The following is a 26707-nucleotide window of genomic DNA, read 5'->3' on the forward strand; positions in this document are numbered from 1 at the left end:
AATGATTTTCAAGTCTGCGATAGAACTTTGACAGCTGCGGTAGAACTTGGCGGCTACCGCAGAACGGAAAATTTTCGAAAGAACCGTAATATTTAGAAATATTTTCAAAATACGTCGTAAATTGCGTCACAAATTCTCCTATGTTTTTTTTCTGTAATTTCTACTTCAAATCCCTGGATTATACAGGAATTATATACGAAAAGTATTTTTTTAATGTCTTTTGGCTTCGAATTTTCAGAAGGAATTTGTTGAAAACCCCCAGGAATACTTTTGCTTCCGATATTGGCATAGCGGTAAAAGAAGCTGTGGAGAAACAGGGTCAGGGATTTATTAAGAAATTCATAAATAAATTTGTTAAGATCTTCTTTGAAACACTACTTTAGAAATTGTTTATCAATTCTGCAAAAAATCCATATTAAAAAAATTGTTTATCAATTCTGCAAAATATCTATATTCTGGAATTGAATTCTTGTGTAATTTCAAGGTGGAATTCCTAGAGGATTTTTGACGGAATAATGGGGAATCCAGAAGTCAAAGAAGGAATTATGCTAGATTTAAAAAATATTTTTTAAAGAAGATTCTGATAGAGAAACTTGTTCCGTTTTTTTTTAATTTAAGAGATTCCAATTATCCTGTACACAGAGAGAAAAATCCATGTAAATTTCAACATAAAATCATGCACATGAAAGGAATGCCAGAAATGTCGCAAATTTACACGTCACTTCGTGTAAAATTACAATAACATCATGTAAGTTTCCGCTAGACACCGTGTAATCTAGCATGGACTCTAACCGATTACGCAACAATTGGTATAAATTTACAAATATGGCATTCTCTTTATGTGCATTATTTTACGCTGAAATTTATATGGAGTTTTCTTTCTGTGTAGTTATTCACCTCTAAAGAAAATATAGATAATCACTTATCTTTGGTTTTTTCCATTATCCATCTGTCGTTTCGATAAATAATTTAAAGCAGAAAAATAAATTCCAGGATTCTTATATGTATGGTTTCTGATTTCTTAAAGTCCATCAAGAATTCCTCAACGAATTTATGAAGTAATTCAAAAATTTCTTCCAATTTTTAATGAATTTTTACCATAAGACATCTTTGGCATTGTTCTTGAAAAATAACGCCAATATGTTCACGTTAAACTGAGACTGATATGCATCTATGGGCAGTACACTGCCGTTCCATCTGCATTTTCGTCAAAATTGAGTTAAGTTCAGTTTTCAGCATCTCCAACAAGTTCCAACGCTCTTTCAGCTACACGAATTAAATAATATAATTTGTTCGGAAAAATTAGGAAAAAACAGCCAGTCAAATTGTCCCATAATGAAAAGTAACCGCATATCACTCCCACTACAGACTTTCGCACCGTGGAACACAAAAATGTGACTTGTTTTGATCATCTTTATATTTTTCTCGGAAAGATATCATAATGAAAAGCAAATTGTGAAAGTTTCATTAAGATTGGAACATCTTCCAACCCTCTGGAATTTTTTGAATATTCGTATGGAAAACGAGTTTGAAAACTTCACAGTTCATTTTCTCAATGCCTACTTTTTACAGATGGGACTGACTTGCGATTCACGGCAGTACAGTTCTACCACAATATTTAAAATATTCCCTGCAAGTAGAAAAGACATAGTTTTAAGATTAATCTGTTCGCCATACGATCATTAACCTTCGGAGTTCATGCAGGATATTTTCTAAGATTTTAGATACAAACACCTAGATTAAAAATTCCATCCGTTTTAACATAAATCATTGTCGTTTATAAAACACAATAAAAATGAACAAGATTTTTTGTAGTTAATCCTACAAAAAACCCAAAGCTTTTTCTGTGAGGTACATCGTAAGAACGTTAATAATATTCAAAAATTCCACGGGGAATTCTTGAATTTTCCGACAAGAATTCAGGATTTTTTCAAATTCAATTTGAACTTAAATAATAAAATGCATAGATTTTTAGCTATTATTCATAGAAGAATCCTTGAATTCAGAAGAAAAATTTGGAGTAATTTATATAACCTACTTTTTAAGAAATTCAAAAAAAAATTGCATTGCATTGCATTGTAAAATCCATTCGAAATCTGTTAAAGAAAATCTAGTAAAATATTCGCAGTACAATCTATAATGCTGTTTAAATTAAAACACCTCTGCTTGTTAGAACAACAAATGCTTGGGTGGATCACTGGTGACTTTTTTAAATGATCCTAGGACAACATGTCAGTGGAAACAACAATATAATTAGCCAAGGAAATCTCTAAACAAATTTCTCGGAAAATTTTTGAGTGTTTCCATGGATTATATGAAATAATAGCTGAATATATTCCGCATAAAAACTTTGGGATGATTTAATTAAAAAAATAGGTAGACGTTTTTGAAGAAATTTTTAAAAGAGAATTTCTAAGGAATTCGGGGATTAATATCCAATTGATTTAAAGATAAATCTAAAGAAACACTTAGACACTTAGACTTAGACTTTTCTGTGAAAAAATGCAGATAGATTTATGGAAAATTTCTCTGGGAAATCACTTAGAACATTTTTCCAATTAAATCTTGATTAATTATTTATGAAAATCTTATAAAATATTAGGAGGAGTCTTAAAAGAATCAAGAATTTTTGCTGTGAATTTTTCAAACAATCCATCAAAAAATTCTGAGATATTTTCGAAAATATTTCGTGAAGGAATCTGTAGGAAGAATCTCGAAGTTTTAGTATTTTATTTTTTGCAAAAAGTGAAGTGTTAGTTCAATTAGTAATTTTAAACATACTCTAATAATCCCTCCCCTAAATTTAATAAAAAAGTATAGAATCTCGAAGGCAAAGTTGGAAAAACTGTTAGTGCACTCTGAATAATTTGTGGAGAGAATACATTCCTGGTGATCTTGAAGACAATTTTGGTACTATTTGTTGGAGAAATCTTCAGTAATATAAAAAATCCCCAACAAATCATTGATGAACAACTGGATGATATTTTCAACAAACAATTAAAATGTATGTGTAATATGTACTTAATTCATGGAGAAATGTTCTAAATTCAGAATTCTTCAAGAGATTTTTTTTGAGCAATTTGATACAGATTCTTCGAATTCTGAGTTTAGAAAGCCTAAAGAAACTCCAGGAAAAAATCTGTTAAATAATATCTACTAACCCCGGGAATGATTTTCCATGGGAGTCCCATCAGGAACTCTGTAAAAACTGGTAAAGGCGTTCTTGGAGAATGCACTGGAAAAGTATGGAAATAGATCATTACGAGATCCTCGGTACCTAAAAGTTTCGTGCAAGAACTACAAAGGGATTTTACTCGTGAGCTCTTTGGAAGAATTTTTAAAGGAGTTTTTTACTGGATTAGACAAAGAATGAATATTTTACATAATGGAAATTGATATTTACAAGTATCACTGATATGTACAGATATAAGACAAAATCATAAACTGATTAAGTCAACGCAAATTTATGCAAATTTGTGAAAATCATGTTTATTGCGACCGACATTACTTCGGTAAACCAAGAATTTTTAGGCCCCCCCTAGGCCCCCTCCAGAAAAAAATCCTAGCTACGCCAATGTTGTTTTAATTTACCGAACTATTTAGGCTGTTGAGATTACGTTAAAATTCATCGGAGTCCTTAAAATGTGCTAAGCTTGCAAATTATGAATACTTAACTAGATAAATCACTTTTTTTAAGGATCGCAGGAATAATTTCTGCATGGAATGACGGGGATGTTTTTAGAGAAATGTCATTAGTAACTACACGAGGCATCAATGATCTAATTTATTGAGGACATTTTGAAAGAGTTCCTTATAAATTTCTTCAAATAACCCTGACAACATTTTTTAAACAATTCCTGAGACACACTGTGGATGATTTTTTTTACGAAATCTCTATTAAATGGCTGGAAGAACAAATACTGAAAATCGGCGTAGGAACTTGCTAGTAATTCTGGATAATTTCCTCTGAGCATCCTTTTAGGAATCAGTGAAGGAAATTTGGTTCGAATCCCATCGGTCGAGGAAATTTTCTCGATTTTCCAGGGTATAGAGTACTTTTGAACCTGCCACACGATGATACACTGCAGAATAAGCTGAGAAGAGGGCTCTGCCCCAAATGGACGTAACGCCAGGCAAAAGGAGATGAACTGACGATACAAAAGTGTATCTTACACGGCAGCGATTTTACAGACCCAAACAGTGTCTTTATTATTTGCCTTGTTCCATCTATTTCCCTCATCCATATTATGTGCTCGCAATGAATATTTTGTTTGTTTTTCGCAAAGAATGGCAAGGGCGCAGGCGTTGCAGAATTCGCTCTCATTTGAGAATGAAGCACGATCAAAGCAAGCAAAGAAAAACATCCCATCTGTTGCGGTCCACGATCGTCATTGTATCGCAAGGTGTAACAAGTCTGATAAATGGAAGCAGCGAGCGAGAGCCCCAACGAGAGAGCGATGATAAAATCCATTTTTCTCGCTTGTTTACCGTTGGGGATAGGTGTTTTTCTTTACTGGCACGATAAACAATCCACAAACTTCCAATAACAACTGTGTCCCCCAGGCTTGGAGCATGTTTAGAGGGGTTTTATCATGCACTACTATCCCCCCAATCTGATCAAACTTGTAGCAGTATACGATAAACAGTCTCTCATAATGTGCAGCATGTTATGATAGTTACAGAGAGCGATACGTGAGAGATTCTCTCAATTTTCTCAGGATTCAATCCCTGCAAGGGCGAATCATATTACTCGCAGCTCCGAGCGATGAAGAATAAAGCGCTTGCAGAGAATGGAGCGAACAATGAATGAACCGCAGAAACGATCGGATGGGGTGTTCATCGATGCAATGACGAACACAGCTCTCGACATATAAACTGCGTTTATTACCAAATCGCTGTTCATTTGTCAAAGAAAATTCATCGCACATCGTCTATTCCATCGCTGTTCAACAACATTGAGTTCATCAACTTATGAAAAAATTCTAATCAATTTCACCATTTTAGAGCGCAACAAAAATCGTATGAAAATATCGATTCACTTGATTTTGAAAGTTTCTAACATCAAATCCAAATAACGATTAATCGGAACAAAACGTCAATTTCGTAAATTGAGAAAATTCACTTAAAAAATAAACTTTAAAACTCGTCAGTAGCTCACAAGACGTTAAAGTTAACGGCGCGCCGCCTTTAGCACAGTTGTAGGTTTTAACTAGATCTACAACTTTTCTATATGCAACTAAACTTGGTTTAATTCCTTCTTTAATTTCAACATTTTTTTCTTTTTGTTCCGCGAAGAAATCCTGTTGGAATGCCTAAAAATACTGGAAAAATCTCTGGAGCAATTCTAGGTAAGCCCCAGATAGAATTTATGGAGATATGCCGTAGAAATTTCAGAAAGAATAATGGGAAGAATGTCTGGTGGAAACACTGAGAGAACTGTTTGAGGAATTATTGCAAGAATTTCTGTAGTTATCACTAGAGTCAGAGGTTTTTTCGAAACCCATGAACAAATTGCATGTGAAATCTCTGAAAGAATGTCTGAAAAGAGTTACTGGAAATGTTTAGAATAATCGTTGTGTAAAAATTTAGAGAAATTCCATAAAAACCCTCTGGATGATTTTTTTCTATTTTTCGTCCAGATATTTCTAGAGGAATTCTTTGATAAGTTCCTGGAAGCATCCATGTTTTTTTTTAAATTTACAATGACAAATAAGTCATCCAAAAAATGCACAGTTTATAACTATCTACTAAAATTTTTCAAATATCTTTTGATTTGAAAGTTTAGATGACGTTAATTAATCAAAATCTCATTATGCAAAATTTTCGTATTCTACAGTATTCCTCGCAAATATACCAGGGGTTTTATTCAGAAACGGAAGTTCCTTTACAAACTTTTCAATTTATTCCTCAAGTAATATTTCATAGAATTCTTTCTTATTTAACTCCACATATTTCTACGAACTCTTTCAACAATCTCTCAGTGGATCTTCTATAATTTCATGGCATTTTTTCAGAAATTCATTAAATAAGACTTTTCCAGAGATTTTTGTCTAAATTTGCCTCCATGAGTTCTTCTTAATTTTCCTTCACGTATTTCTACAAAAATAAAGCATAGAAAATCCTGGAACTCCTCTAACAAATTCACCTGAAAATTTTCAGATTATACATTAGATTTGATTTAAGATTTGTTCAGCAATTTCAATCTTTCAAACCTGTCACTAATAATTTCTCTGGGGATTCTTCCAGAAACTCTTTCAAATGCTCCATGCATTCCACCAGTAATTTATTCAGGATCTTCACAAGGAATCCTCTATATACTTCCGCTTGGAAACATGCAGTAGTTATGTCAAAAAAGTTTTCAAGTATTCCTTCCGAAACTCATACCACAGATTTATACAAGCATTCCAGTTAGTCCGAAATGTGATTTTGAACATTCATTACAGATCACCGCTAAAAAATTTTGAAGGATTTCACTAGATGTTTTCTCAGGGATTTTTCAGCAATTCTTGCTGTATTGTCTTCTAGAGACTACTTCTGCGATTCTTTTCAGGAAGAAAAAACTTTCATCAGGAATTTCTCGATTTTTCTTAAATGCGGGAAAAAAGATTTGTTTTTGATACATTCGTAAGGATTCCTCTAGCAGGACTGGTGGCAGGCCTCTATTTAGAGACGTGATCCCTTATTGATGCAAGTCGCTAAAAGTCTCTATTTTTAGTGGAATGTCTTTTTATAATCAAAGTTGTCCCTAAAGTTACTATTTTCCTTCTCCTTGCAGTGAAAAACATCGAAATACCTAACCAGGTATGTCTACAGTTTCCGAAATACATTTCCAGAATTCCCTTCAGATATGTTTCCATCTACCCTTAAGATTTTTTGCTTGATTTCATTTACGGTAGCTTCAAAATTCTTCCATGAATTATTCCGGGAAACATATTACAAACCAGGAATTCCTCAATAAATTCCACCAGATTTTCATCGTTAAGTTCTTCCAGAAATTTATCTAAAGATTTCTCCAACATTTCATCCATGAATCACTCCTGCAATTTTTCCCAAACATTTCTCGAGTAATGTTTTAACTAAACTCTCCATAAATTTTTCAAAATTTCATTTGAAGTTTCAGCAAATATTACATTATTTATTCCGACAACTTTTACACTAGTTCTTTTTTTTATCTGGCATTACGTCCCAACTGGGACAAAGCCTGCTTCTCAGATTAGTGTTCTTATGAGCACTTCCACAGTTATTAACTGAGAGCTTTCTTTGCCGATTGACCATTTTTGCATGTGTATATCGTGTGGCAGATACGAAGATACTTTACGCCCTGGGAATCGAGAAAATTTCCTTTACGAAAAGATCCTTGACCAGCGGGATTCGAACCCACGACCATCAGCATGGTCATGCTGAATAGCTGCCCGTTTATCGCTACGGCTATCTGGGCCCTTCAGGGGATCTGTTTAATGCTTTTCAAGGAATGTCTTCAGAAAAACCTTCACGACTTCCTTAGAAGTTAAGCGGTTTTCCAGAGTTTCGCAAGAGTTTATCAGGAATTTCTATATAAGTGCCATAAGAGATTACTGTAGAATTTGTTTAAGCAATACTTTTCCAGATTTTTTTCTAGCTTCTAAAAAAATATCCTTGAAAATCCCATGGGGACGCGCCTGCAATTTTTTTTTTTAAGATCTTCCTAGGTATTTCTTTTCAAAGAATTCGTGCACGACTTCCTGAAGAAACAATAGGAGGAATCTCTGATGGTATTCTTAGAGAGATTCTAGGTTGCGATCTTGAAGAAAAACTTAACGACAAATCAAGAGGAAATCCTAGGAAGCCATTTCAGGAAAAATTGTTGCTCTAGTTTTCGAAGATGTAGTTAACCTTCAAACCAAATAGACCTTTTATTTTCAATCGACTGGTGCTCAGGAACAAATAAGTTTAATAAAATGCAGTTTTCACTACGATCGATGGAATGAGCCTTCTTGCGAGTGGGGTTTCAGGTTCAGAAAAGTTCAGGTCTGGACGTGTTTTACAACCGGAAATAAGTGTTTCCTAGTCACATTTCTCACAACTTGAACAACGAAACCAATATTTAACGATAGATTTTAGCAATTTTTAGACTTGACGTAACGGACCTATGCAAAAATACATCATTTAGTTTATTTTCTTACATGGGCCGAAAGCCTGGAACCTGGTTACAAAGCAACAATGTGGTTACTTGAGCGTCATGAAATCATCTCAAAAACCCAATACGAGTCATACCACTTGATTCACAACATCTTGAGGATTTATGTGACGCAAGCCTGATACCATGACTGATCCATTTATTGGCCACCTTTCATGGGCAACCAGGCGCCCTGAAGACTTCTTTGATGTTGCTAGAAATTCTCATAATGACCACGTAATTATTGTACGCGTAGTGTAATCAAAGCTTAGATTAATTTAGTAAGAAGAATATGATGCTTACGAATATCATTAATGTTTTCAGCTTTGCATGGTATCCTTATCACTATTCGACACACTTCTGAGTCTCAACTGCGAGGACATCATGCTGGAACTGGCCCTGAAGTACCTGCTCAACTGTCAACATGTGCCTATCTCGCATCGGTTCAAGGTGAACCGGGTAGATCCATACAGCAACGCAGTCGAGTACTTTCTGAACACATCTCCGGACATCATGAAAAAAGTGAACAACGTGTTGAACATCAACAACAACAATAATAACACCAGCCAAGCGTCGATGCTAGGGAGTGGCCCCTCATCTATGCCCCAGGGCGGACGAAATGTTAGCAAAACGATCGGTGCCAACTGGAACCATTACGGGATCAATACCGGAGAAACGCTTATGGCTAACTACCAAGCGTACCTGTTGGAGGCCCGCAACCGGATAGTTCAATGCAAACATGCCTGTGATCAGTGGAACAATGTGTATCGTTACCAAAAATTGAGCAAACTGGTAAACAATAGTAGTAGTTTAAGTCATAGCGGTAATGGAACGGCTGGGAGCGAAGACGTCCGAATTTACAAAGTACAAATGATCAAAAATTTCCTGGCGGAATTTACCACCGCTCCGGACAGTGCGGTCGACATGGCGGGAGATGGTGACCGATCGAGTCAGTGCCAGTCTCCGGCGGGGATGTTCGGTACCGGGCATCATGCGTCCCATCTGATGGTGACAACGTCGAAGCAGCTGGACAGTTTGCAATCGCTGGGCGATAGCAGCGGGTACGAAAGTTTGAACATTACCAATTTGGGGACGGGCAGTGAAGATGGTCGGCGACACGAAGCGTGGAAAGTTTCCAGCGTGAAGGAAGAAACCATTGTGGATTTGGATCTGTCGGAAGATCTGTTCGCCCAGGGGACCGTAAGTTTAGGTGAGTTGACGCAACTTTCGATGAAGCAACAGATTTCTAACGTTCATTACCACTTTACCAGGTCCCTTCCTAACGGCCATATGGGGCAAATTGCAAACGTTTACGAGCAATTGCTTGTACGTTAACCTTCACCTGACCGGGCTGATAAGCCATCTGGCGTGGTTTCCTCTGCCGTTGCTGCACTCGATTCTGCTGCGACCCGACATACCGACCACATCCGATACGCCGTCGTTTCATCAGGTAAGTCACGCGTCAATCGAAAGCATACCCGTATAAAGTTTTGTATATGCACTGCTCATCATAAATATTGAACCGCTTCCTCACGTATTACCTACCTTGTACCTTGGTGGCTACAGCGTAGCATCATGCCATTGCACATTGGGGAAGAACCCAAAGGTGGAAAAAATTGATAACTTTCACAATAGAATGATAAAAAATAAGTTTTATAGCTCATTCGAAAGGAAATTTTCTCAGGAATCGATTGGTGATAGTTTCATGAATGTGGGGCCACTCTGGGATAAGCTATGGTGCCCGTTTTGCCCTAATTCCTTGAAAATTTTAGATTTTCATGTTGTTTTGAGTAAAACTATTTTATTGTAGAGATTATTTCCCATGAAATCCATCATTTCTAGTCCATTCAACAATGTTCCACAGAGAGCGTTATAAAAAGATGGAAATTTAGGGGATTATGGGGCCAAATGTACAATGAATTATTTTTCAAGAGGAATTTTTGTTTTAAATTGTTTCAATGTGTTTTTATATTGAAATAAATTTTAAAATAGTCTAATAATCATGAATATAGGTTGTAGAAATAAGTTGTATTAAAATTTTTATAATATGTATGATCATTATTTAAGGTCTTTGCAAAATATTGTGAATAATTTACCTTCTTATATCACAAATTCCAAACATTTCCAAACGATGTGCGATAGTATGGGTAAACGATATTGATCTAAATGATCGATTGCCGTTAGCCTCATTGATAGGAGATAGGAGCGGTAGAAAGCCACTGGAAGAATCAATGTTTTATACAGGGCGAATTTTGTTTCCGTTTGCAAGCTGTCCGCAAAGCCAAGGAGCATGTGCGACCGTGTAATGATAGTGCCGTTTCTCTGCAAGTCAGATCCCCTAATAGCACCCTTGAGTGCAATGTTGAATAGCAAGATCTAACGTCAAATACGAGGTTGACACCTCGTCTGCAATCCGAACACTTTATTTTGAGCCATCTAAGGTAGCACTTATTAGCCTAATTAGTTACGCCGGAAAATCATGTTCAGACATTATCTACCACAGCTCACTTCTTTTCACTGAATTGTACACAGCCATGAAATCATTAAACAGTTAATGAGTCTGCAACTTATGCTCCTGGAATTTATCTAGGATCATTCGCAAGTAAACATCTAATCCGTTGTCGAGCGGCCCTTACGAAAACCAGCCTTGTGTTCGCCGACGAAGGACTCCTCGAACGATTTCAGTCTATTAAAGAGGATTCTTCTGCTTCTTCCTTCTTTTGATGGCGCAACGTCCTTCAAGACATGACATGGGCCACAATGTTACGCCAACTATATCGGTCCATGGCTGCTAACATCCAGTTCTCGATCGCCCCACACTTTCAAGATCCTGCACAATTGGTCAAACCACCCAGCTCGTTGCGCTCCCCTTCGTCTTGTACCGGCCGGATTTGAGGTGAACACCATTTTGCACGATTGTTGTCCGGCATTCTCACAACTTGTCCCGCCCATCGTACCCTTCCAGCTTTGGCGACTTTTTGGATACTGGGTTCACCGTAGAGTTGTGCAAGCTCGTGGTTTATTCTTGTCGTTCCCGCATACTCGTTAAAAAACTCCTAACGCTTGCAGGTCCTCTTCGAGCATTGTCCACGTCTCATGCCCGTAGAGGACTTCCGGTCTTATCATCGTCTTGTACATGGTACACTTAGCACAAAAGTGAAGTTTAACAGACCGCAAGGTCTTGTGGAGTCCACAGTTATCACGGCTTCCGGCAATGATACGTCTTCGAATTTCTCTGCTGCAGTTGTTATCCGACGTTATCAATTATCCGAGGTAGACAAATTCGTCCACCACCTCGAACTCATCCCCGTCTACCAATGCGAGCTCTATCGCGCTCGGTTCCTCCAGCCAGCAGATGTTTCGTCTTCGACGTATTTACCTTCAATCCAACCCGATCTGCTTCACGTTTCAGCCTGATATACTGTCGATAGCGGTCGATGGCATCATAGGCCGCTTTGAAATCGATGAATAGGTGGTGTGTAAGGACTTGATATTCTCGATACTTTTGAAGTATCTGCCGCAACATAAAGATTTGGTCTGTCGTCGACCGCCCGTCCACAAAACCGGCTTGATAACTTCCCACAAATATGCTTGCCAGTGGCGATAGACGGCGGAAGATGATCTGGGAAAGTACTTTATAGGCTGCGTTAAGAATGGGGATCGCTCGTTAGTTCTCACATTCTAACTTGTCACCCTTTTTGTATATTGAGTGTATTACTCCCTCCTTCCCCTCCTCCGATAGCTGTTCTGTATACCAGATCCTGGCTATTATTCGGTGCAGACAAGTAGCCAACATGTCCGGGTCCATTTTAATAAATTCCGCTCTAATACCATCCTTTCCAGCTGCTTTGTTGTTCTTGAGCTGTTTGATAGCATCCTTAACTTCACCTATTGTGGGAGTTGGCACGTCTATCTCATCCGCCGTACTGATGAAGCCATTTCTCCTGCTGCCTTGGTCTTCCTCTTCTGCGACATTAAGGTTTTCATCGTAGTGCTGCTTCCACCTTTCAATCACCTCACGTTCGTCCGTCAAGATACCTCCATTTTTATCCCGGCACATTTCGGCTCGCGGCACAAAGCTTTTGCGGAATGCATTGAGTTTCTTGTAGAACTTACGCGTTTCTTGAGAACGATACATGCTCCATCTCTTCGCACTCCAACTCTTCCAGGCGGCGCTTTTTATCCCGGAATAGATGGGTTTGCTGTTTTCGCTTCTGTTTGTATTGTTCCACGTTTTGACAGGTGCATTGCTGCAGCATAATCGCCCGCGCTGCATTCTTCTCGTCCAAAACCGTCTGTCACTCCTCGTCGAACCAACCGTTCCGTCGATTTCTTTCCACGAATCCAATGGCACCTCCGCTGCGTTGTCAATGGCTGCTTTGACAAAATTCCTGCAGTCCTCAAGAGGGGCTTCGGTGAGTTCTCCCTCTTCCGGCAACGCTGCTTCAAGGCTTTGCGCGTAGTCAGTTGCGACTTTGGGTAGCTTGAGCGTTCCAGATTGTAGCGTGGAGGGCGTCGGTACCTATTGTTGTTCACAACGGAAAGTCTTTGGCGCACTTTAACCGCCACAAGGTAGTGATCCGTATCGATGTTTGCGCCGCGATAGGTTCTGACGTCGATAATGTCCGAGAAGTGTCTTCCATCTAGGAGTGTCTGGCCATGTTCTTGGAGGTGGCGAAATCATTCAGTCTAAGGCCGTTTTCGTTCGTATGCTGGTGAGCGCTGAAATTTCTTATAATCGGTCTAAATTCCTCCTCCTGGACAACCTAAGCGTTGAGATCTCCGATAACGATTTTGACATCATGGCTTGGGCAGCTGTCGTATTCACGTTCCAGCTGCGCGTAGAAAGCGTCCTTATCGTCATCGTCACTTGCTAAGTGAGGGCTGTGCACGTTCATTATTCTGATATTGAAGAAACGGCCTTTGATCCTCAACTTGCACATTCTGTTGTCGATTGGCCTCCACCCAATCACGCGCCTCTGCATTTCGCCCATCACGATAAAAGCTGTTTCCAGCTCATGTCTGGTGCCGTAGCTCTGGTAGATGGTACCACCATCCCTATACGTATGTACCGTCGACCCTTTTCCAGCAAACCTCCTGCAGCGCAACGATTTCGAACTTGCGGACCCTCAATAATTCGGAAAGAATGCGGGTACTTCCCAAGAAATTGAAAGACTTACAGTTCCATGATCCGAGTTTCCAATCGTTAGTCCGTGTTCGATGCCTGGGTCTATGCCGATTGTTCCGGTACGAATTTACATTGTACGCTTCCTGTACTGATGATTTTTACGGCTGGCTTGTAAGGCCTACACCAACCCCCTATCTCGCCCGAGGACCATCGTGCACAGCACTTTTTAGAGTCCCACGCTGGCACTTGGACGATGTTCAGCCGTTCCTAACATGGAGAACAGACGCAGTTCTGTGCCGCCCCTAACATGGAGAACAGAAGCTCTGATAAGCTACACCCTCAGAAGAGAGAAGTCTCCCTTCCCTGTCAGCATACGAACAAAGTCCCACTGGGGTTGGTTACCCGATCTTTCCTAAGGTTACTCGTATCCCAGACGGCACCACGGGGAGGTAGGGATAGGAGCTACTGGACAAGAGGCTAAGGAACACAAATTGGGTCTATTTTACCTGCAGGTACGCGAAGTACCAATGGTACGCATTGTCCAGTCATTTACCACCCATTAAAGAGGATCAGTATTTTGTACGCCGAATTTAGCAGAGTACTTTCTTTTAAATAGAGCGTATGAGGCCACCCAACAGGCCGGTGGGTATTTCTTCGTCCTCCCGTACCTTTAAAAGCTGCTTACTTCCGTGCTTGAGAAGCTCGACCGGGATCTTGTCCTTCCCAGTAGCCTTACAGTTATTCATCTCGCTGATAGCCTATTTAACCTCTTATATGGTCGGTGGGTTCATAGCTAATTCGTTATCATCAATGTTCGTCCTGTTTCTCGTTACATTTCCATTTTCACCGTTCAACAATTGCTAAAATTGCTCCTTCCACTTGTTAGCCACTGCCGTTTTATCGGTCAGCAAATGCTCTTCTCGATCATTGCACAGGGCGAGCACTAGTACGGTATTGTGACGTGCGTTCCGGTTCATGTTATCTTGAGCTTCAGCTACCACACTTTCTTCGTGCTGCCTTTTCTTTCTCTTTCCGCGGTGGATTCGCGTTTCTGCGGCTCTCGCTGCCCTGTACCGTTCTCTATTTTATCGGGTACCGGCCACAAGCATCGGCTTGTGGCGACGTTCTTCATGTATGTCCCTCTCTGACACTCTTCATAGAACCAGTCGTTTGGTCTTCGTCGTTGACCGGTGCCAATCACTTTCCGCGCCGTTGTTGTCACAGCCTAGTGGATAGGGTCCCACAGGCTGTCGACATCTCCAGCAACGTTGGTTCTTCTCAATTGCTCGTCTAGCTACTGGCGGTACTGTGCAGCTACCCCGATTTTTTGCTACAACGAGATAATGATCCGAGTCTATATTAGACCCTTGGAAAGTCCATTGTTGTCACATCTGACTACATCTGAGAAATGTACCCCATCAACCAGTACGTGCTCTATTCGGGAGCAGGCATCGCCGTAGATACTGCTGATTGCCATCCGTCTAGCAGCAGCGAAGGTTACAAGCCGCCGGCCATCATCATTGGTAACGGAATGGAGGCTTTCCGTTCCAATGAAGTTCTATCTTGACTCCTTGTTCTGGGCACTCTTCATAGGCCTTAGGCTCCCATAGAACACATTCTTTATGTCATCGAGGTTATCAATGGGGGGTCTGTAGCCTTGAGGTTACGCTTTCGCTTCATAAGCGGAAGGTCATGGGTTCGATTCCCAGCCCCTCCACAACAAAAAACCCGTCAAGACACCAGAAGACGCCTCACGGAGGACCGTGCTTTGGGGAGCACATCCATCCTCCGTCAGTATCAGATGGTGACTGAGACAAACTGACCCTCTTCGCAGGCAGTTAGCCTCACTAACAGCAGAGCTCTCTCCTACCTGCTCGGTGTGAGAGTAAAAAGAGTAGGAGAGAGTGAAAGTAGATGTAAATATAGATAAGTTGAAAATAGATCTGTATCGGTAAAGAAGCTACAGATCAACTGATTCCGGCACAGTAGTGGCTACATGCACAGAGCGCCTTTAAAAAAAAAATCGAGGTTATCGTTCGTTGGCGCATATATGCTGACCAAGCTGTAGTTGAAGCACTTGCCCTTCATTCTCAACACACAGATTCGGTTGCTTATCGGTTTCCACAGAATAACTCGCTTCATCTGCTTCTCAATCACTATGAAGCCAACTCCACGTTCTGCTCTGTCGCCGAAGCAGGGCTGGTAGCAAAAAGTGGTACCAAAAAAAGTTATTTTAGTGACCAGATTTGAGAAATAAGTGACTAAAAAGTGACTTTCGATTCTCGAAAAAGTGACTAAAAGTGACTTGAAAATCAAACTGTAATCATCTGCATCTACTGCAAGTAGTAGGTCTAGTTGAGTACCATATTTGGAAATTGTTTTTGTACTTCCAAAATTTCAAGATTTTGCTGGAAAAAATTCAAACAAAAAAAATACATTTACATAAATAATCCCTTTTTAGCAGATTTTCAGTCAATCAGATCGAATATTATTGTAATATTGTTTAAAACCAATGTAGCATAGACGCGTCCTTCGAACGCCAACTAAAAGAGAACAAATGGTTGCCATAGGCCTGAGTAACATTGATATTTTCCATCAGTAAGTTTAATGAGAGGCATTTAGCATAAAGACGATAGGCTTAGGGGCCTATTTTGTAAATCGAGCAGATTCATGTGACTCGTCTGTATCTGAGACGAGACTCGCGAAGACGGTCTTCTTTTTCTGTGATTGCTGAGTTTTTTCTTATTCCACTTTGTGTTTATACCAATTATGCGCTAGTCGTTTGAGTAAAATTTCATGCCAGCAAACGTAGCATACATTAGAAATAATTAATCTTCTGCTTAGATTTATCAGCAACTTTGGAAAAAACTGCTTCGCTGACTGAGATTTTTAATAACAATTTACTTTGAACACAATACTTTTCACTTTTTCAGCCATAAAAACGGTGGGCTGCATTTGACGTTTCGTGAGAGGGGAAACTGGGCTGCATATGACGTTGATATTTTTCCTCTTCGCGAGTCTCTCTCAGGTCTGTATTCATTGTCGATCAAAGCAAGCATGAATGTTTCAGATGTCACCCGTCGACTCCCATAGTAATCCAGTCACTTAGAGTGGCAACTGTCGAAAAACTCGAGTGACAGAGCTGAGTCGAACGAATTTTTCGGTCGACAGTGACTCCAGTCGAGTCATTTTGATCGACTCAACTTATAAAATAGACCCCTTAATAGGCTATTCTTCTGAGTTATTCTGCTAAAGTAGTTATTGGCACTCAGCTTCTGATATTTCAATCAAAATTACTTGGACACTTTCATGATTCACTTGACATATAGTAAGCCGAATTGTAATAAACTATGCAACAAAACATACTTTAATAAAGCACATATTATTGACAAATATAAACTCTGAGGCTTTCAAAAAACCTCATGCCAAAGCGAATCTAAAAAGGAAAGAAAAGGATCCGAAACCCCACATTTCTTTGAAGAAAGCTTGCGTGATATCATGAACGTTTCAATGAAAACGATAAATTCTTTGAAGCATTTCTGCATTACCGTTCTTATTTATTAATCCATGAATATATGTTTTGATATCATTCTAAAAACTTCGAAAAAGGTTCTTTAAAAATTTATGTTTAGAAGCAATTGATAAAATACATTCCTAAACAGATGCTTAAATACATGCATGATAAAAAAGGCACACTGGTTTTTAAGACGTTTTTTGAAATAACGCGTTTTTTACACGGGAAAAATACCTTGGTGTATACTCTATCAAAGATCTCTCCGGCCATTTTCAAAAGTTTTGTTTGTAAATAAAGTCTGTCCTAAGAAGTATGATAAGTTTTTACTCTAGAATAGATCATTAAATAATAATTCTTTGTTTTGCGTCTTAGTGTTAAATAAAACGAATTTCGTGGACGAAGAGAATAATTAGGATACACATTGCAAAACAAAGTGTTCGAAAATAGAAGATAAACATCTAATTATCCATAAGATATAAAAAAAAATATTGAAAGATAATACACGAGATAATAGGGGCCCAGATAGCCGTGACGGTAAACGCGCAGCTATTCAGCAAGACCAAGCTGAGGGTCGTGGGTTCGAATCCCACCGGTCGAGGATATTTTCGGGTTGGAAATTTTCTCGACTTCCCAGGGCATAAAGTATCATCGTACCTGCCACACGATACACGCATGCAAAAATGGTCATTGGCATAGTAAGCTCTCAGTTAATAACTGTGGAAGTGCTCATAAGAACACTACGCTGAGAAGCAGGCTCTGTCCCAGTGGGGACGTAACGCCAAAAAGAAGAAGAACACGAGCTATTAAAAGAAAATCTAAACCTTTAAACCTTTAGTTTTATGACAATGAACATACACCATACCAATAATGACTAGATTGCTATTAAAAAAACCGGAAAATCTATGAAAGATTAACTTGTTTTTCCAAGCTTTTTTCACAAGAAAACCATGAATCAATTTTGATACTGACATGAAATTTATCTGCTGATGACCTTACTTAAAACTTAGCCTAAATTAAAAAAAGACGATTCATAATTTTCACCCGAAAATGTAGCTCAAAATAGTTGAAAAAAGTGATATTTTGACGAAAAAAGTGACTTTAGTTAAAATGGCTTCAAAAAAGATTAAAGTATTTTTTTTTTTGACTGGTATGAAAAAAGTGACCAAGTCACTAAAAAGTGACTCGCTACCAGCCTTGCCGAAGCTGTAATAAATGTGGTACTTGAATGAAGTGTTGACGATGGGGTCCACCACTCGGAATTCACGTTCTCCGGTTCTCGGCCAGCGTATTTCCTGTATAGCTGCCACCTACACGCCGACATTTCGTAGTTCACGAACCAGGAGCCCAACCAGTGTGGGTTCTTTCAAAGTTCTCACGTTCCAAGATCCGAATTTGCAATCGTTGTCCTTTATTCGTTGCCGGGTCTGTTGCCGTAAAATCAATCCGTTTGCTCTAATTTTGCCTTTCGTGGTTGGTGAAGAGTCTTCGATAGGCCACCTAACCAGGGTTGCGCTACCTACATTGTGCTAGAGGGGCTACCTCCACGGTGCTGACACGATACAGCGTTGTCCGTTTGTTCTTTTGATGATGACCACCGGCATAGAAATCACAACCATCCACTTTCATCGGGACTTTGGACCTATGTATGTATGATCGAAATACTGCATGATACGCAAAGCCTCCATCCTCGACTGTGACCCACGCTCTCCAGGTCCTGGTGCACCTGGTCAATCCACCTAGCTCGCTGCGACCCACGCCTTCTTGTTCCGACCGGATTCGTAGCGAACACCATCTTCACAGGGTTGTTGTCCGGCATTCTTGCAACATGCCGTGCCCAGCGTATCCTTCCAGCTTTAGCTACTGGGTTCGCCGTAGAGTTCAGCGAGCTCGTGGTTCATCCTTCGCCGCCACACGTCGTTCTCCTGCACGGCACCGAAGATTGTCCTTAGCACTCGGCGTTCGAAAACCCCAAGAGCTTGCAAGTCCTCCTCGAGCTTAGAGCATATGATATATGAGTACGTAATTTGAGCATCGCTAATCCGAAACAATCTTTTCCCGTAGGTCCTGAAAATTCTCAAACAACAAATCGACGCCGAGCTGCCCGACTGCGACGAGTCGCTAGAAATCGTGGACGTTGCCCGCTCCTTTCTCGTCGACCGAGAATTCCGACTCATCAATATGCGCAAGAATGCCATCGAATCGAACCCACACAGTGGCAAACTGTTGCTCCCGAATGGTGCAACCGGAGCATCCGGACCCGTATCGATGACCTCCAACCTCTCGCAGACGACACCGATGCAGCTCACTCCGAGCTCCTCGTACGATCCGTTCAAACGGAACGACACCAAACGGAAAAGCATTTCCAATTCGTTTTCCAGTATTTTCCGACGACCAGGATCCTCCGGTAAGTGTTTCGTTTGCTAGCTCACCATCGAACATCTCGAACCTCGCATTTTGCGTTTCTTCCTTTTTCTCTTGTTCAAATCACACCTAAAACGCTGAATCTCAAACACGTTCTTCACCGCTTTCTTTTACTACACACTATCGTTTCCGAACCGAGCTTCAATTTTTGGCTCTTTTAGCGATTAACACATCCGGTTTTGCGACATCTTTGGACATAACTTTGTACTTGGACACGCTTCAAAGTAGTGGAAACAGTATGGAAGAGCGGTTTCTTTTCAGCTCCCAAGTAGTGCGCTTTTATTCAAACACCAAATGCAGTTTTTTGTGAGACGCTTTTTAGAACGTTTTGTTTCGGTTGGTTTGATATTTTGAATAACGTTTTCCAAAACTAGTGAGCAAAATCGAAGCTAGGTCAAATACCGAACGAAATGTGACTACCACAAACCGACACTTTTTTCCGTTCCTCACGATCTGATTCATTCTCTCATTACATTCGTTCTCAAAAACTATCGCGAGAATCTCATCATCTAAATGTTACAACCTGTACCGTCACAATGTTTTCAAATCGAGCTTTTATAAGAACAGCACCTCAGCACTCATCACATTTTGTGCTCACACGTCTATCAATATACATATCATGATTGTAACTGTTTCTGTGCGTGAACAATTGTGATTCGAAGATCTCACCATCAAAGAGAAAGCAGTCGATTAAAATCCGATTTTTCGTTTCTCTCCATTCGTATTAAACCACTCCCGTTCGTCAGCTTCATCTGGTCTAGCACAAGTATTTCAATTTTTTACCGGTAAATATCATATCCATCATTATTCTTTTGATTGTTTCTGGTTTTGTTTCATTAGTTGTTTTCTGTTTTGTGTTGTACAGTGCATTTGCAACTTGTAGATAGTTCCATGTAATCAACATGTGGTGCTCAGATATTTTGGTTGTTTGTAGGGTCAACTTGCTATATAAATTCCTATATTTACTACACTTTTTTAGTTTAAATTTTTAAATTTTTCAAAACGTATGCAATTTACAATTTGTAGAAACTATACAAACTCTTTCACTTACTAATATGTTTATTTTAGAAATGGTTGTTTGCATGGTATTAAACTAATCAACATGACGTTTTAATTTGTTTTCCAATGAATGTTAAAAATACTAACAATGATATTAGTTATTTTCAAAATTATAAAATGAGTTACTCTACAACAATAAGCTATTCTAAAGGTGTGTGCTTCAAATATAATGGTTACGTTGTGTTATACTGGTGTACCTCTATTCTATGTTCCAAAAAGTTTCAGATGTGTATTGAAGAGACATTCTAATCATCAGATGAAGTATCGTGCCCATCAGGAACATGATGGTTGTTCAGTCGAAAATCTTTAAATTTTGCAAGGATTTAGTTCAACCGATTAACTTAAGGTGAAAAATCTCGAAATCCAAAGATGGCCGAGTTGCGCCCCTACTCACGATTTCAAAGGCACAAAACTGGAGAAATAGTCGGCAAACGTGCCTGATCTTCTTATTTTAAGCACTAGCACAAAGCCAAAATAAAAAGTTCACTGTTGTTGGATGCTTTCTTTGCGAGATGTGTGCCTTTGAAGTTTTAGTGTAATCTTAAGGCCGTTCATTAATTACGTAAGGAGTTATGGGGGGTCTGAGATTTCTTACGCACCATGCTTTTTTTTTATTTTCATACAAAAAAACTTACCATGGGAGAGAAGGGGGAGGTTTGAAAAACCCTGAAAAATCCCTTACCTAATTAATCGACAACCTTATAAGGTAGCTTGTTGCCGTATAAGAATTCCTGAGATCTCTCTAGACATTCTTCCAGGAATATCTCGTACAATTACTCCACAGATTCTTCCGGAAGTACTTTTAATTTCTTCAGTGAATCATCATCTATTCCTTGAGGAGAGTTTTTCAGGAGTTACTCTAAGAATTCTTTTAGAAACTTGTGTTTGAGAAAAATAGATACCAGCATGACTGGTCGCCTTAATTTTAGTAGGATAGTCATCCTACTTTCAAGGTATTCCTTACAGGATCTGGTTTTCAATTTCAATGATTTGTTGAATATCCTCCCAATAACCGAATGTCCGTATTTTGCCTGAACGCCACTGATGAAATTTAGTCGACATTTTAAAAATATTCTGGCAAAATTTATTATGCACTTTACGAATAATTCCAGGATTTTACTCATTGAGGAATTTAATTGCTAGAAAAAATCGTACATAAAAAGCAACAGTCCTGCCTGTCCTAATTCACGAAAGGAACTCTCAAGAAACTTTCAAATGAAGGCGTCTGACACTATTTTCATTTGACAAAATAATTCTTTATATTGAATACACAAGACCTCGTGAGCGGTTATTGGATCTCTGGATATTTTTGTGTGTTCCAATAACCGCTCATGCAAAAAATTACAAAATTTTAAGGAAAAATCGATGTTAGTATACAGCACCTATACTTGGAGCTACATTGTGGCATGAAAATAGTATTGATCAACACAATAGTTATTTTATAATAAACATTTGATCACATAACTTACCTTAAATGAATGGAATCTGGTGCACTGATGGTATACTTCTGTTGTTTTTAACAGCTTTTGTTACAATATGTAATAATCTTGTTATGTGATTGTTGTCGGGACATTTTAGACTGGTTCCGATAGGGCTCCAGACCTTTCATAGCAATTCCTCCAGGAGTTTCTCCAGGGATTCGTAAGGAATTCGTCCAAGAATTCCTGCAAAGATTCTTTACGGGGATTCCTTTAGAGATTCTGCAAAGAATTCCTGCAGGAATGTCTCTAGTGATTCCTTCATAGATTCCTCCAGTAATTCTTTTGTTAGGATTTTTCCAGGATTTTCTCCCAGGAATTCTCCAAGATCTGTTTCAGGAAAGCTCCGGAAATTCTCCAGAGATTTTTCAAGCAATTTCTTCTGGTATTCTTTCAAAGTTTCCTCTAGAAAATCATCCAAAGATTCTTGCAGATATATATTCAAGGCTATTTTTTTTAATTTTATGGAGGGATTATTAGAGTATGTTATTGTTCAATTAGTGGTTTTCATATCTTCAAGGTTTTCTCCAGGAATTTCTCCAGAAGCTACACTATGACAATTTTTTTCAAGGGTTACTCAAGATATTTCTCTAGTGATTTCTTCAGAATTTCCTCCGAGGATTCATCCATGGAAAATATTGCCAAGTAGTCCTCTCAAGATTCTTCCAGGATTTATTCCGAATATTTAATCCGGGATTCCTCCCCGGATCGCTCCAGGGATTCTACCAGAAATTTTCCTCAAGAATTTCTTGCAGGAATTTTCTCAAAGTTGCCACGAGGTAAATCTCGGGATTCCCCAGGAATTTCTCCAGGGACTCGTTCTGGGCCTCCGAGAAATCCTTCGAGGATCCCTCCAAGAGTTCTTCTTGAAATTCCTTCAAAGATTCTCCTATGAATTCCTGCAGGAATTTCATCAGAAATTATCCCAAGAATTACTTTAGCAATTATTTCAGGAAAATCTCTACAATTATTCCTCCAGTAAATGAGTATCTTCGTACCTGCCACACGATATACACATGCAAAAATGGTCATTGGCATAGTAAGCTCTCAGTGAAGGAAGTGGAAGTGCTCATAAGAACACTAAGCTGAGAAGCAGGCTCTGTCCCAGTGGGGACGTAACGCCAGAAATAAGAAGAAGAAGAAGAAATGATCTACATTAATTCCTTATGGAAAATCTCTTCTTGAAATCCTCCAAAGATTCCTACGGGGATTTTTCCAAGAATTATTCCAGGGATTCCTCCAGAAAAATCTCTACAGTGGTTTTTCCAGGGATTTCTCTAAAAATTCCACCAGCAAAATCTCTACAGTGATTATTTGTGAGATACCTCCAAGTATTCCCCAGAAATTTCTCCAGATTTCTCCAGGAATTGCTCCAGGAATCCATTCAGGAACTTAGCTAGGGTTTTTTTTTTTTTCAAAAAACTTCTTGAGGAAAAGAGTTTTTAGAGGAATCTAAAAAAAATCGCGGATGAAATTATGGATGAATTCTTGTTCATCCCTGGAGGAATTCATTGGTAAATCTCTGTAGGAATTTTTGGATAAATTCTCGAAGAACTCTGCGGAGGAGTTTTTAGAGACCCAGAACGAATCTGTGGAGAAATTTTGAGGGAATCTTTAGAATATGAATTAAGCGATTTTCCTGGATGCATGCCTGAGTGTATTCCTAAAGGAAACAATACAACAAATCCTATTAAAATTATAGCAAAATTATTACAGAACGTATTTCAGACATGTCACAACATAATACAATTATTGCCAATTTTGTTACTATTCCTAGATGTTATTTACAACAAACTCACAAATGCCATGTCAAAAATATAACAATTGTTGTAATAAATCTGTTACAAAAATATGGCAAGTTAAGAACAAAGCCATCTTGATGAAAAAATATATCAACTTTTGTTACAATATGTAATAATCTTGTTATGTGATTCTGGTCGGGTCTCTGAAAGTAATTTTGAAGTAATATCAGGAGTCCCAGAAGTAATCTCTGGAAAAGTTCCCTGAGGAATCCTTGGAGAAATTCCTAGAGGAATCTATGAAGGAATCACTGGAGACATTCCGGCAGAAACTCTTTCAGGAACTCTTGACGAAATCCCTGCAGAAATTCCTGGAATAATCCTTGGAGGAACTCCTGGCAAAATTCCTGAACGAATTGCTGAAAGTATTTCTGGAGCTCTTTCGGAACAAAATTTCTTCCTGGAGGAATTTCAGGGAAACCACTTGCAGAATCCCTGGAAAAATCGCTGTAAGGTTTAGGCAGCGTTTGTTTATTACGTAACACTAAAATTGGAAATTTTTAATCGAGCAGCTTTTCAGCTAGACCAAACTGAGGGGCATGGGTTCGAATCCCACCGGTCGAGGATCTTTCCGGGTTGAAAATTTCTTCGACTTCCCAGGCATGAAGTATCTTCGTGCTTGCCAAACGATATACATAGGTAAAAATGATCAAATGCCAAAGCTCTCCTTTGATAATTGTGGAATTGCTCATAAGAGCACTAGAGCTAAGAGAAGCAGTCTCTGTTTCAATAGGGACGAAACGCTAGCAGGCTATCCATTTTCATCTGGATGAAAATGCGTGTATTTTGAGCCGTCGCATGATGGAACTATAATGGTCGGTTTTCAGACAGACTCTTGGTGCTCTTGTCAATCGGAATGAAATACCATGAAATCTGAACCGTCGTTATACATATGTGTATTAGGGGTCTACCCCGTTTGATCAAATTCCTTCCATTAAGCAACGGGGTGTCGATAAACAGTTCAAGATCGTATGTTCCGTTGTCAATTATTGATTTGACATACTTCTAATCTTCATTTTTCAAGGAAACCAATATCCAATGAAGCTCTTTTGAAATTGCATCACACATGAATTCCGGGGTCATTATGTCCGGGATATTATAGTGCATTTTTAACAAAAATGTATCCGACGCCTAAGTTATTCCATGTAATTTGAAAAAAAGGAACATAGTATTTTATGACGCATCTTATGGCCCGCATATTACTGTACAATTACAGTATCTTCCTTTTTCAAATTATGCCAAACGACTATTATGCCAAACGACTTTATGCCAAATGACTGTATGCCAAACGGCATTATGCCAAATGGCATTATGTCAAACGTGGTAGTCCCGTGTATTAGCGTGGGACAAGATTATATGAACATCCAGTCCAGTTTGCAAAGAAAAATCGCCAGAGGTCGCCTATTGTCCTATATAAAAATTCTGAACACAGATCTCGATAAGTATTTTTACGATGAACAACATTGTCGAAAACCGCAAAGTAATCTGGTGCTTGTGAAAAAAGTGATCAAGCAAAGACTATTCGGAAATTTTGCCCAATTCTGTTATTATTGATATTTACATAATACACGCCAGTTCCTTCTGAAACAAGTTCCAGGCTCCCTTGTGCCAAGAATGGCCACACTCACAAAAAATTCCTGGGTTCCATTCTAGAGTTCCGTATCTTTCATATAAATCTAAAAGAACAAAAATCGCTTCAAACATGGATGGTCATGGGTAATTTTTTACCCTTAATGCTTAATGTGTCACTTTTTTTGTAGCGCCGCTCCTTGAGGTCGCTGAAAGCTCCTTTAAGCTCGAAAATTTTCGTTTTCAGAAGTTAAGAAAAGTCAGAAAATTTCAAATTTCTATCTCTTTTTTCTACAAAGTTACAGCTAATTTACAGTTCCGATTGGTCAAAAATGACCCCAATGCACAAGGAAGGTTAAATGGAATGAATCCCTATCTTCCGGAAATTACTGTAGATATTGATGTTTGATATGTTCTGGAAGGAAGCAATGGTGAAATGGGAGGAGGAGTTTCTGGAAGAGTAGGGGTTCAACGCTAGTAATGGAGCCCTTAGTAGCAGAGATTCTTTCTTGAAAGTTCTCTGTAATGATATCTTGATGGATTTACGTTTTGTGTAGTCTTTAAACAAGTTCCATATCTTTACTTCATAGTACGCATTTAAACATATTATTCGATCCCTACTGGCGCACGCGGATTCTTTTCGCAGTTTCAATTTTAATTAGTACATTTAACACGTGGTCTCACCATCTAAACTTTTAACGTCAGGTGGTTCACATACCTATTCTACGCCTCTGGGCAGATTTTCAAAATAGTCCTCAGACGAAATTTTGCGTTACGCCCTTTCTAGACGTAACTGTCAAAAACATTTATTTTTCATTTATTAACAATGTATTTCACTTCCGGAAGCTGGTTTGGAATGTTTTCAGTTATATAAATTTATTTAATTTTACAAGAAATTACAGTCACCCCACGCAGTTGAATCACCCACAATTTATGAATCAGCTGACTTCAAAAGACAAAATTATTATCAAACTTGTCACAAAACATCACAGAATTATTTTTACTGATAAGAAACTATGTGTAAAAATAATTCTGTGATGTTTTGTGACAAGTTTGATAATAATTTTGTCTTTTGAAATCAGCTGATTCATAAATTGTGGGTGATTTAACTGCGTGGGGTCACTGTACTATAATTAACTGATTATGTGCAGGCTCAAGTGCAATAAGTCATTACGGAGGCGCTTTAATGTTGTAATTATTTACACACTTCATGTTTCAACATAACAATCTCGAAATAAAATTTTATATTCAGGGTGCCGACTACCTCAAAAACATGGAAAGTCAGGAAATGTCAGGGAATTTATTTTTGACCTGGAAAGGCATGGAAAATCAGGGAATTTCACTTGAGGTCAGGGAAAAAATATCAATACTACAACATCAAACGAGTTTATTATATGCAAAGTAATTGATTATGCTAAATCAATACACCTTCAGCATGGCTTTGATTTGCAGTCGTGGACTTTAACCACTCGACTAAGGAACCAGGACCCAAAAATTTCTCCAGAAATTCTGAGGATGATTCTCAAAGTTCCTCGATTATTTTTAGTAATCCTGAAAATCATTGAAAAGCGGAAACTTCAGGAA

At 38.8% G+C, this 26707-nt stretch overlaps 1 protein-coding gene across 5 annotated transcripts in view; it reads left to right on the forward strand.

Moving 5' to 3' along the window:
* The window catches only part of LOC5566304 (UPF0518 protein AAEL005291), a 91238-nt gene that overhangs the window by 60446 nt on the left and 4085 nt on the right, over positions 1–26707 (forward strand). For 4 of the 5 annotated variants that reach the window (XM_021853492.1, XM_021853491.1, XM_001650633.2 and 1 more), the window contains exons 7-10: positions 8480–9365; positions 9427–9605; positions 18859–19201; positions 19965–20003. In XM_021853492.1, coding sequence (XP_021709184.1) covers positions 8480–9365; positions 9427–9605; positions 18859–19201; positions 19965–20003 — 1447 coding nt within the window. The remainder of the gene's footprint in view (positions 1–8479; positions 9366–9426; positions 9606–18858; positions 19202–19964; positions 20004–26707) is intronic. The other variant, XM_021853494.1, reaches the window with a different exon arrangement.

This window comes from Aedes aegypti, chromosome 3 (assembly GCF_002204515.2).
Source record: "Aedes aegypti strain LVP_AGWG chromosome 3, AaegL5.0 Primary Assembly, whole genome shotgun sequence".
Classification (NCBI taxonomy): domain Eukaryota; kingdom Metazoa; phylum Arthropoda; class Insecta; order Diptera; family Culicidae; genus Aedes; species Aedes aegypti.